At 44.0% G+C, this 12,878-nt stretch overlaps 1 protein-coding gene across 1 annotated transcript in view; it reads left to right on the top strand.

Moving 5' to 3' along the window:
* LOC138293808 (venom factor-like) overlaps positions 1–12,878 on the top strand; it is a 473,276-nt gene that overhangs the window by 374,093 nt on the left and 86,305 nt on the right. Inside the window, exons 28-30 of the mRNA XM_069233135.1 lie at positions 4,057–4,152; positions 6,836–6,986; positions 7,317–7,480. Coding sequence (XP_069089236.1) covers positions 4,057–4,152; positions 6,836–6,986; positions 7,317–7,480 — 411 coding nt within the window. The remainder of the gene's footprint in view (positions 1–4,056; positions 4,153–6,835; positions 6,987–7,316; positions 7,481–12,878) is intronic.

Here is a 12,878-nt window from a genome sequence, read left to right as displayed (position 1 = left end):
AATCCAGTCCACCCCACTCCATCCCAATTCACCCCACTCCCATCCAACCTACCCCACTCCCATCCAATCCACCCACCAACCCAATCCACCCCACCCCAATCTACCCTACTCCAATATGCCCCACTCCAATCTACACTACTCCGATCGAAAACAATCTGCCCCACTCCAGTCTGCCTCTCTCCAATCTATAACAATCTGTCCCAATCCAATCTGCCCCACTCCAGTCTGCCCCATTCCAATGCAGAACAAACTGCCCCACTCCATTCTCCCCAAATCCATTCCAAATCATTGTGCCCCACTCCAGTCTGTCCCACTCCAATTGAAAACAATTTGTTCCACTCCAAGCTGCCCTACTCCAATTTAAAACAATCTGCCCCATTCCAATCTGGTCCACTTCAATCCAAAATAACCTGCCCCACTCCAATCCACTTCAATCTGCCCCACTTTATTCCTAAACTACCTACTTCACTCCAACCAGCCCCATTGCACCCTGCCCCACTCCAGTCCCACACAGTCCACTCCAATCCAGTCCATTTTACCTCGCCTCAATCCACCTCATCTCACCCCAATCCAATACACTGCATCCCAATTCACCCCACTCGAATCAACCACAATCCAGTCTACCCCACACCAATCCAATCCAGCTGAGCCTAATCTACCCCACTCCAATTCAATACAACTCAACCCATTCTAAATCCATCCCACCCCAATCCACTCCAGTCCAGTCCACCCCACTTCAGTCCAAAGCACCACACTCCAGTCCGATCCACCCTACTCAAGTCCAATCAACCCCAATCCAATCTAACCCACTCCAATCTACCCTACCCCACCCCACCCAACTCCAATCCATCCCACCCCAATCCAACCCTCCCTACTCCAGCCAACCCACCCCATTCCAATCTAATCCAATCCAATCCACCCCACTCCAATCAAGCCCGCCGCTACCCAATCCACTTCACTCCAGTCCACCCTCACCACCCTAGTTCATCCCACTCCAATACAATCCACTTTAACCCACCACACTCCAGTCCAATCTAGTCCACATTAATCCACCCTACTCCAGTCCAATCCACCCCACTCCAAACCACTTTAATCTACCCTCTTCAATCCAGTCCACCCCACACCAATCCAATCCACTCCACACCAACCCTACACACCACACCAATCCAATCCACTCCACACCAATCCAATCCTCCCCACTCTAATCCAATCCATCCCACTCCAATCCAATCCACCCACTCCGGTCCAATCCACCACAATCCACTACAATCCACCCCACTCCAATCCGCCCCAACCCAATTCAATCCACCTCACCCCAATCCAATCCACCACAATCTAATTAAATCCACCCCAATCCACCCCACCCCAATCCAGTCCACCCCAAACCACTACACTCAATCCAATCCACCCCAATCCACCCCACTCAATCCAGTCCACCCCACTCAATCCAACTCACCGCAATTCGATACACCCCAATCCAGTCCACCCCACTCCAGTCCACCCCATTCCAATCCAACACACCCCAATCCAATCCACCTCACTTCAATGCAATCCACCACACTCCAATCCACCCTACTCCAGTTCATCCCACTGCAGCCCACCACACACCAATCCACCGACCCTATTTCAACCCACCCCACTCCAAGTCACTCCACCCCACTTCAATCCACCCCACCATACTCATTCCATTTCACCACACTCTACTCAAATCCACCCACTCTATTCCAGTCTAATCCACCCCATCCCATCCTAGTTTAGTCCACCCCACTCCAATCCATCCAACCTGCCCCACTCCAATCCAATCCACCCCAGCCCAGTCAAATCCAATCTGCCCCACTCCAAAACAATCCACCCCACTCCAATCCAATCCACGCCTATCCAATCCACCCCACTCCAATCCAGTGAATTCAAACCACCCCACTCCAGTCCAATCTAACCCACCTCACTCCAATCCACCCAAGCCCTATCTCTCCAATCCAAACCACCACCCCAATACAATCTAATCCACCCTACTAAAATTCACCCAAATCCCATCTACCACACCCCATTTCAATCCACTTCACCTCACCCCACTCCAATCCAATCCACACCAATCCACCCCACTCTACTCCAATCCAATCCACCCCACTCTACCTCAAGACACTCCAACCCACTTCACCCTATTCCACCCCACTCCACTCTATGACACTCTCTGCCACTGAACTCTACTCCCCTATACTCAACTCTACAACACTCTAGTCCTCCTACTTCACTCTATGGCATTCTTACAAATCTGCACTATGACATTTTGTTCTCCCACTTTACTCTGGCACTCCACAACACTAACATATAGCCATGCTGAACAGGAGCCACACTGGTGTACAACATAGCAAAACACATTGCCAAAGTTAATAGCTCTTGTATGGGCAAGACCTTTTGGCTTTGCCAATGCTTGTCTAATTTTGGAGAAGTGTCTTGAGGTCGGATTTAAAACCGCTGTACACTAAACGCTGTTGGGAAGAACCAGAACACATTAATCATGCCTCATCTACGTATGCAAGGGATTGTACTTGTTACATTGGGAAATGGGGGAAAAACACTTAAACGTATGGCATGCTCAGGACTGTCGCTTGTATATCCAGTTTGAGAGACGCACAAAAATGCCGAGACTTTCAGAGCATCGCAGTACTCATTGCATGATAAACATTCTAAACAACTATTGAGAGACAAAAAAGAGTTTTGTCAGAAGTTGGAAACTTGCAAACTCATTGTCACGGACTGCACTGTACAAAATGTCCTAGGGGTGCAACCAGCGTGTGTGCCAGTTGTTTACATCTCTGGGTCACTTTGGCATCACAAAAGGCGCTGCAGACGCTTTCACAACCCTTTTTGTAATATGGGTTTTGCATGCACAAACTTGTACATCAGCATGATCAAAAGGGGTTGTTCATTAATCTGCATGTGTGTTTGGCCCCATTCAGATGAGGAAACCTTTAGCCATTGCGGCGCGCTGTATTACAGATGTGAATGTAATGGTAAAGAAGCTGTCAAGTGACGCACTGATTGTGTGCCACACAAAAGTGGTGCACAGAGGACTCCTCTGAGAAAGAGGGAAAGGGGTGCCAGAGACCCCACAGGCACGCCCTGCACGGAGGTGCAGTCATTGCCTCTACCCACCTGCAGGGACGCCCTTGCCTTTCTTTGAAACTGAGCCCAGTCTCTGTAGTGAAAAGCAAACCAGTGACTTCAACCGCTGATCTGCCTTCCACTAATGGGCAATCCCGAGTGAGGGAACACGAGTTCGCTCCTGCATTTTGAACAGCTCATTGTCTGATATTGGGCACACTGCCCCAGTTACGCCTGACGTACTGAGTCAAGGGTGTGCCTCCTGGCAAAGTGGGGCAGTGCTGTATCCGTAATATGGCCCGTGTGTGTAAAACTGAGATACACAAAAACTACATAACATTTACACAGCTTTGGTTCTGTTAGACATTTTACAACAGCCACAGCCTGACGGACTGCAAGCGAGGAAACCTAGTAACATTATAGCTCAGGAGTGTCCCAAAACAGGTTTTTATCTTATGAGAAGCTTTTGTGGGGAAATAGCCACAAATCTAAAGTAGGAGGCATTTCTGGTTTTCTGGTAGAATCAGCAGCTAGTTAAAAATAAAAGCAATGGCATAGAACAGATTTGGAGGTACCTCCACTATATGGCACCACATAGTGGCAGCTAACGCTACCTGTATGGTCATGAATATATTACAAAGGCATAGTAAGGGTGGTTCACTAGCCAGCAATATAGCTAGTGTGGTTCATTTCTTGACCCATGGCTGAAGGGTTGGAACACTCCTCATGAAGATCTTGGAAAGCCACATTTGAAGGCTACTCTATTTGAAGAAAAGCACACATATGATGCAAATCCTGATTGCAGGTAACTGGTTTTCAATTAGCCTTTGCCAAAATGGTGTCCACTTTCCACAATGTGTATTGATGAAACAGATATTTACAGGAATAAATGGGTAAGAATTCAAGAAAGATGTTAAGTTTAACCGACTTTGTCACACCATTTTTCCACAGGGCGGGTCCCAAGGTTCGGAGCCCGAGGCATCGCTCACAGCTTTTGTCCTGATTGCACTGGCAGAAGCTAAAGACATCTGCAGTGGGTATATCAGTGTAAGTTCTGGTCATTACCTAAGGCAGACGACAACGTCCATTAGTCTAAAAGAATTGTTAAATATCTCACCCTTGGACCGGTCAAAACTGCCAGAATTTAAAGCGAGAAAAGATTGTGATATTTATCATATCATGCAGATTTTGGTGTAGTAAGTACAGACCTGCCAACTCACACGATGCCACCGTGTGCCCTAGGGCATCCGCTCCCCTCTCACAGTCACCCGGCGAGGAGCCGATATCATACTCTGGGAGGGGAAAACAGCCACAAAACACTGCACAATACAGGCTTTCAGCAGTTTTTGGAGGCTCTGAGCAGCCGCTGTCAATTATGAGGTGTGAAAACACATCAGAACGTTAATGGCAACAGCCTCATCATGCTTCTGTTTTTTTGTTTGTTTGTTTGTTTGTTAACAATCAAGAGTTGGGGCAATAGTGCCTCTTACAGAAGTCGTTCTTTGCACGAGGTCCATCCTTTTCATGGCCCTGCCACCTCCTCATAATGTGAAACATTTTACTAAGTTAGGAGGTCTGTAAGTGCCAAAATTCCTATGTTATTCTCCTGAAACTCATAATAGATGCTATTTATCACACCCGATAAATAACGTACCGCAAGGTATGTTATATATCTGGTGCAATAAAAAGCACCTGGATTCCAACAATATCAGAATCATGTCCTTAGTGTTTAAGATGAAACAAGTGTGTTGAAAATATATATTTTCAGCAATATTTAGTCATATTGTACCTGAGTGAAATGTAATTTACACAGTGTAATTTTGGGAATTTCTATTTATGTTTGTTACACGAAATTCCCAGGATTGTGCCTTTATACTGAAAATACATTTCTATTATTTTAAAGCATATTTTAGAGCAAATACATTACTCTTTAATTTTTAAAATATTGTCACTTTTGTTGTGTGTCTACCTATTTTGTAGCTAGCAATTTACATAACTAGAATTAATGTCATCCTAAACTTCTTGGGTTTAAACACAAGCAGGTATAGCACCTCCTCCCGGTTAGGTAGCGCATACCTGCAACAGTTTTGTTTTGAGCAGTTTCTCAGTTATTCTTGTTGTAAGGTCACGCCAGATTATTTTTACAAGGATTGACCAGATTTTGTGAAGTTAAAAAGAATTGTAAACTGGCTCCCAGAAATGAATGATATGGCACCAAGGCCCAGATTTACAACAAAGTGGCGCAGTGCGGTGCTGCGCCAAAAATAGCAGCGCCGCGCTGCACCACTTTTCATAAGCAGGGATGTGCCATATTTACAGGACTATGGTGTACCCCTGTGTTTCCCCCCTTTGCCGGTGCTGAATTAAGCTCCCTGAGACAATCCAGGCATCCTTGCACCATAGTAAAAAGGGTGTCTGGCTTGAGGGGATAGATTGTTTATGTGCAGGAAGGTGACCCTTCCTGCACATATACAATCTACCATGGCGATTTTGCACTTCTATGTGTGATGCAAAATGCAGCACACATAGAAGTACCAAAGCGTCATTTTGGAATGATTGTTTATGTGCAGGAAGGGACAACTTTCTGCACATACACAATCATTCATGGCCTTTTGGTCTTTCTGTGGGCCACTTTTCTTGCACCACCCTTGCATCCCCCTAATGACAACATGTGTGCACCATATTTACATATTTACACATTAGGACAATAGCGTCACAATTTACAACGCTATTGTGGTATTTTTCAGGATTAGATCCATAAATTGTGTCACTAATCCTGCAAAGTAAAGGGAGGCCCATTGAAAGTAATGGACGTGTCAATTTAACACTTGCTCTGAGCAGGCGTTAAAAATTACGCTAAAAATGGCTCAGTGAAATGCTGTACATTTCACTGAGCCATTTTTACGGGCCTCCCAGTGCCAGAATGCCCCCTTACATAGAGTATGCCTGGCGAAGTCATAATGTGGTGCAAGGGGTTATCAAGTGGTTCAATGCAAGGATTGAGCCACTTTGTAAATATGGCAAAGGAGAATGGCCTCCTTAACACCACATTAGCGTAAAAAAATAATGACGCTTGTATGGAACTAAGATGCACTAGGGCCTTGTAAATCTGGCCCTATGTGTGCTGCAGAATGCAGCACACATAGAAAGAGCAAAAAACTAGGAGGAATGAAAGTATTCCTCTTCGTTGTGCCATGCTAACGCCACCCCTGGGGGGGCATTAGCTTTTGGCGCTGCCTCAGATGCACAAATTCTTGTAAGTCTGGTGCCACGTCAAAAGCAATGGGTGTTACAGTGGTACGCCCACAGCAACACCCATTGCACGCCCCTCTGATGCAGAAAACTGCATCGGAGGGGCCCATATTTACAAAGAGGCGCTAAGCCACAAAAAGTGGCTTAATGCCTCCTTGTAAATATGGTGCAGTGAAAAGCACCGCCGGAGCGTCACTGAAAGTGACGCTCCAGTGGCGGTAGAGCCTTGTAAATCTGGCCCCAAGTGTCGAACTTCCCAAATGCCCAGTATTTTCCCTAGTAGCAAGTAGCCAACATTCTACTTAGTGTTAAACACTCCTGATTGCCTCATGACGTAGAGCCGTAAGAGAAGCACTTTCATAACACATGTGTGATCAGCTCACTATGCACACACTGTCACATGAGGGTGAATTTTCACAAGGGAAGGATTGTGGCATGGAAGAAACTGACTAGCTTATTCTCTTACTTACACTTTCAGACTTTGGACACAAGCATTGAAAAGGCCTCCATGTTCTTGGAAAACAGAATCAACGGTCTGAAGAAAGTTTATTCTGTCACAATTTCATCCTATGCTTTGGCTCTTGTGGGAAGGAGTAAAGGTGATAGCAAACTGATGGAGATGTCTACAGGTATGGTGGCCTTCACTTTTCGTTAGACTAAAACTATAGTAGCCTATTGCATTCAAAGAGAAATGTAACCATGTGCTAAAACCTATTTTAATAGTGACTGACCATACACATGTGCTCAAGACTAAGGGCCATATTTAGGGTTGACACACAAATGAGGCCGATGTCGGCCAGTCATTTTACAAGTGCATTATGGTCAATGGCAGTTGTATTATGGACTCTTTCCATCAGTTCTTGTCAACACACTGACCTTTTTCTTTGCAAAGCGCATGGCAATGTTTCCAGGTGGTTCTCTGTAACTGCTGAGATTTCTAAAAGTTTTTTGCTGTTCAGGTGGCACCTACTGGCATGATCCCACATCAAAGCTCTATACCATTGAAGCCACGTCCTACGGTCTCCTGGCCCTCCTTCAACGGAGGAAATTTGACAGTGCTGCCCCAGTTGTCCAGTGGCTGACAGAGCAGCGGTACTACGGAGGTGGCTACGGCTCCACCCAGGTATGTGTACAGGGATGACAGCGGAAACTTTATCCAGGTCATGCACAATTTAAGTGTATACGAGTTCTCCTTGTGTGTATCAAAGCTGAATGATTATACTGGACTACAGCCTGAACAGCACTCCCAGAAGCACAATCTTAAACTCTCATTAAACATTACTACCCACAAGCCCATGCTGTGTCCTCAACTATCTGGCAAACACAAAAAGTTAGATGCCCAATATTAAAGTAATATCTCTCAGTTGCGAATCTTTGTATACACGTATATGACATGATCCTACGAAGAAAGTAAAAGAATGCTAATCAATGTCAAGTAGGAGCAATTCAAGATCTTGTACATAGAAAGGTGGAAGCAAGAAATTATTTACATACACACAACAGGAGAACACACAACCCAAGAGAATCCTTAACAATGGCGAATGAGATTTTCCTGATAAAGATGCATTTTCATCTCCTTTCTGAAATGCAGGGGATGGAGCAAATCTGAACTAGTATCAGATTTTTTTCCAGGTCCTGGAGAATATGTGCTCCTCGATTTCCAGCCTGGCATAATCAAGGATTGGTGTGATGCACTTGCCATATGAAAGCAATAAGTCCAGGCTGTTGGCCAGTGTGTCATATATTCACCCTTATGGCATGTGCATCCTTACTGGCAGGACCACCATGGACCTGATCTCCTTTGGGACCGCTGCACTGCGTCTGAGCAAACTACCCACCAGTAAGGAGAAACAGCTAAACAGCTTTCATGCTGGTAACAGGGACCCCAATAACCTAATGTGCATCTGTAACTACCATAACAGCTCCACCAAAAGCTGTGACCCTTCTTCACTATTACAAAGACATAAAGGCACCTGCATGACTCAAAGGATGGGCACCTTTCCATTGGCAGTGCATCCCAGAGCCCCTACTGTAGGGCCTTGTACAGCTGTCAACCATGCATTCTCCCAGAGGAAAATGTGACTACGGGACAATCACCAGGAATGCAACACCCTCCCACTACGTTACAAGCTCTGGAGCAAAGCCACAGATGCAGGTAGACAACATAATTCATGTGGCATTCATTGCACACCAATCCATATTAGACCATAGTTTCCCTATTATAATTACAAAACTATAGCGAAACCCATGGTCAAGCCACCCTCAAAACTCAGTCAAATCACAGTCAAAACATGGTCACTCATTGCTGAGCATTGGAAGACAAAGGGTAATCTTAATGTAGCTATGAACATAAGAGCAACTTCATATTTTTTATTTTAAATACTTTTTTTTATTTTTTATCTTCCCACATATTGTAATTTATTTTCCGTTATTCAGCCAGTCCTAAAGTGTTGAAAGTGTGTCAATTGCTACCGTCCTGTCTTCCATACTGGCATTTCATTAACTGCACAAGGTTATCAGCCTTGTCTTTGGTTTTTAAGTGCTGCTTCCCAATTGTGAGTAGATGTCCATTTTCGTCTTCTATAAGAAAAGACAAAGTCAAAAGGTCAATCAGACAAAAGTAATTTGCCAACGCCATTCTGTCAATATGTGACTAGTGCTTTTTTTGGTAGCCTTAGGTCAAAATAAGCGAGAAGCACTGTTTTACATTGACGTATGTGGTGTATCATTGATAAGGTGTTGAATCCCCTAATTATGTAGTATTTGCTTTGGTTGCATAATTTCTGTGGCTCTCCATACCATGTGCAGTGAAGTCCTAAACTCCAAGATTATGCAGCAACAATAATAAGGTTTGGTTCAGGCCATGTTCCTCTCATCTCTGTGTCTCCCTCTTAATTAACAACTTCTAACAGCTAGATAAGGGACGACTTAAATAGGAAAACAGCATTTCATGGGAATTGATTATCTAAAACCTTCAAACTACAATCCTCCACCTCCTTTACTGGCCATATTGTTTCTCGGACTTTACTGGTCTTTGCGGATGCTCCAAATTTTGCCAAATAAATGTAACTGTAGTTCTTGTGGTTACACAGAGACTTGAGTACCAGAATGTCTGGACACAAAACTGAGCAAAGCAGGTCAGAAGGTCCGTCTCCTTGAAAACGTTGTCTCATTCTAGTGGTAGATGAATGGCGGGAAGCTATATTTTGAGGCTTTACAAAAGTGACTCACAGAGTGACAAGTTTGCTCTGCTCATGCAAAAGCATATATATTCATAAGCAAATTAAAAAGTTTTTTTGAGGTTCCAAATGAGATTGCAAGGCCTAAACTGAAAAAACGAGAGTTTTGCAGGCATGGAAGAAACCAGTGAGGCAGGGCGCATTTGTCCATCACTGATAAACAAATGTAGAAATTTCAGTGCTGAGCAAGCTACTTTAGAATTCTCACTTACTACCGCCAACCATGAAAGTGAGGCTTTTGTACCTCACAAACTGCACAGCATGGTACTGAACTTAACGTTAGCAATATAAAAGCAGCGCTGATCACATTAGCACTAAATCAAATCAGCAAAAACTCTTGCTTAAGCTCTAGAGGAGCAATATTGCGGCTCGAGACAAAAAACTGAGCTCAAGGTACAAAGTCTTCAAAAGGTCCTCAAGCACCACCTCCTATAAATTTAAATTCTCTGCATCCTACAAGGCCACAACACTCACTGTATACACAGTGATAGGCTATAATTTCATGTGCTGTACCACTCACCTCACTATTCCTTGTTCCATCACAGGGTGGCTCATTGTGGAAGGAGTGTGAGTCCATGTTAAGCCACAGAACCACAACTGAACTGTGTACTCAGAGAAAAGAGAGTTTACACCCAGGGAAAAAACAATGAGACAGACAGAATAGAAGGAGGATTAGTTACCATAAAATATCTCAATTCATTCAAGAAAACGAAAACTATGGAAGATAATGATAGCTCTCTACCTTGAGACTTAGCCTTGATTACATGTAGGTCGGTAAATTTAGATACTTTTGCAAACTCTTGTTTACGTGGGGTTTGGAATTCCGTGTACTGCGATAACCACAAGACCCAGAAATTACTACATCCTGCAGTGTCTTCATTTACCAAATGTTGTTAATATCTCACTCATTACGAACCCCCCTGATGCCAGGGACCCTGGCTAGCTATTTTAGGCTTCCTTAGAACTAATCACCTGAATTATTCCATGGGTTGACCCTGGGACTGATGTGCCATGTGCATCCAACTATTAGGTCTTCGGATGCCGACTAACATTGTATTGTTGGAGACCATAATGAGAGTGAGATGCTGCTTGTCAATATCTGACAATGGTTGTTTACATTTGGTAGTCATAAGTGATTACATTTTTCTCTTGAGTTTATCTTAACTCAATATTAGAGGGACGCAAAACACTCAATGTCTCTGTGAAACACAAGATAATGCCCACACCTGATCCACAACCTGGAAATCTCAAATCCCTGACTAACTAAATCTATAAATTTTGAACAAACGTGTTTTGCACCTAGTTCTGATGCACATGTCTCCAGCAACACCAGCAGGATCGGGCAATCAGAGGAGCGCAGCTGTATAGGCATGGATAGTCCTGAATTGAATGCAGGTTGCTTCCAGAATGCTACAAAAACTTTCCACAATTCTCTCTTTTTTTTGTTTGAGAGGTACCCCAAGGCTCCTTTCATGGAGAACACTTTTTCAAAGCACTGTTTAGGAGGCATTCACTGCCTAAAACATAAGTATGGTCTCCCATACTGTGTGAGAGTGAGAATTACTGGGCACTAGTATCTTCCTGGAGAACCTAGAACGGATTTGCCATAGCTTCTTGACTCTTAAGTTGTCACAGTACAAGATGGGAGTGGGACAATACAAGATGGGTGCTGCCATTGGCATGTCAAGCTAATGTCAATCTTCTTTGTGCCCCCTGACAATATTGTTACTATATCTATGTTTCACCTGATATTTGGCAGCTTCTGCGGTGTCTATATTGAAAGTGTTGGTTTTATATCTGTGGTCTAATCTAAATACTAACTGAGGAGGATTGCGGTGGTTGAGTAAGCAGTGGGATCTCTAGTAATGTCAGACTCCCTGCTGCATCCTGTACACAGATTCTGATAGTTTAGGATAACATAATTTGTATATCTTATGCACTGCTTGAAGAGTCGGACTGGGACAGAAAATAAACCCGGGCACCAAATTAAAAGTGGCCCCAATAAGCAAATCAGTTACCGAACCAGGGTAGTTTTCAATTACAAGACATGCTGTATAAGTGTTTTGGAAGGTGTGGATGACTGAGTGAATTTGAGTTTGCTGCAGGCCATATTTGTGGTAATATCAGCAACATTAACAGTAAAAACTGGCCCAGCAGACCGGAAAACCGTCTCACAAACAGCCAGAAAACAACCCATCCACTGATCTGTCAGAGCTCTTCAGTCACTGCCAGAGTGCCCTATAGACCAGTCTGACTATTACTGCCTGTGTACTCAAAGTGTATTAATTACAAATAGTATGTCTCTACATGCAGTAAGGCTCTTATTTCAAGTTGGGAAGACTGGCCACCAAGAGGCTGGCGGAGTTTGCCCAATTTAGAGTCTGCCCAAATTAGAGTCCTTGTCTCTTCAGCAGAGAATTGTCACCAAAAGGGCTTCTGCCAATAAAGGAGGATCACTTTTATGACAGCTACACAATGTCAAAACAATGCAATGCTATAGCGGCATGACAGAGCAGCTAGTATGTTTTTTCATATTTCATATTTCATAGACAAATCCCCAAAGAGGAGATTTGTTACTGAAAAATGCAGAATTAAGGTTCTTGATATGCAATGATTATTCACCCAGAATTTAGTGGTCATTGATCTTTTATCCTGGCCGAGACAGCCATGCAGTGTGTGGAGTTCAACAGAAGGAAAAAAACAGAGTGGACATGACGTCAAAAGGCTGCCGTAAATAGGACGGGCCTTTAGAAGCCATGCCAGCTGATGGTTATACAGCAGCTGGCCACCCATGAAAGTATTTCAAACAACTGAACTACGTATTGTTATGTAATTGAAAATAAAGCAGTTCCCTTAGCTGTGCATAAGATTGAGAAACTGAGAGTTGGGGCAAATGAGGCATCCAAAGATTCCTGCAGATGCCCAATACTCCCAATGCCGAATAAGTTTAAAGACCAACCCTACTCATACACGTGTTGTAGACTGGTATTCTCATACCAGAGACTAAAGCAAAGAGCTGGGAGGCGTTTCAATGGACAGTCCATTTGTTGTGTAATTGGGTTTACGACCATGGCCTTCAGTGGGTGCATCCAGTGAGGTTATGCACTGCCACATCTGTAATAATGTGGCTGGTGTTCACAGTTTGGGCAGTAATACATTCTGAATAGAGAAGGTTGGTGGAGAGAATTGGGCCTCCTGGGTATAATGTCTAACATTGCTGAACTGTTGCAGGCTTCTTAATAAGTGCACTGGTATCTGAAGCAAAATGCAGTAAAAGAGCCC

The sequence above is a fragment of the Pleurodeles waltl genome, chromosome 4_2 (genome assembly GCF_031143425.1).
Source record: "Pleurodeles waltl isolate 20211129_DDA chromosome 4_2, aPleWal1.hap1.20221129, whole genome shotgun sequence".
In the NCBI taxonomy this organism is placed as follows: Eukaryota; Metazoa; Chordata; class Amphibia; order Caudata; family Salamandridae; genus Pleurodeles; species Pleurodeles waltl.
The sequence above is the reverse complement of the archived record's forward strand: the minus strand, read 5'-3'. Positions and strand labels throughout refer to the sequence as shown.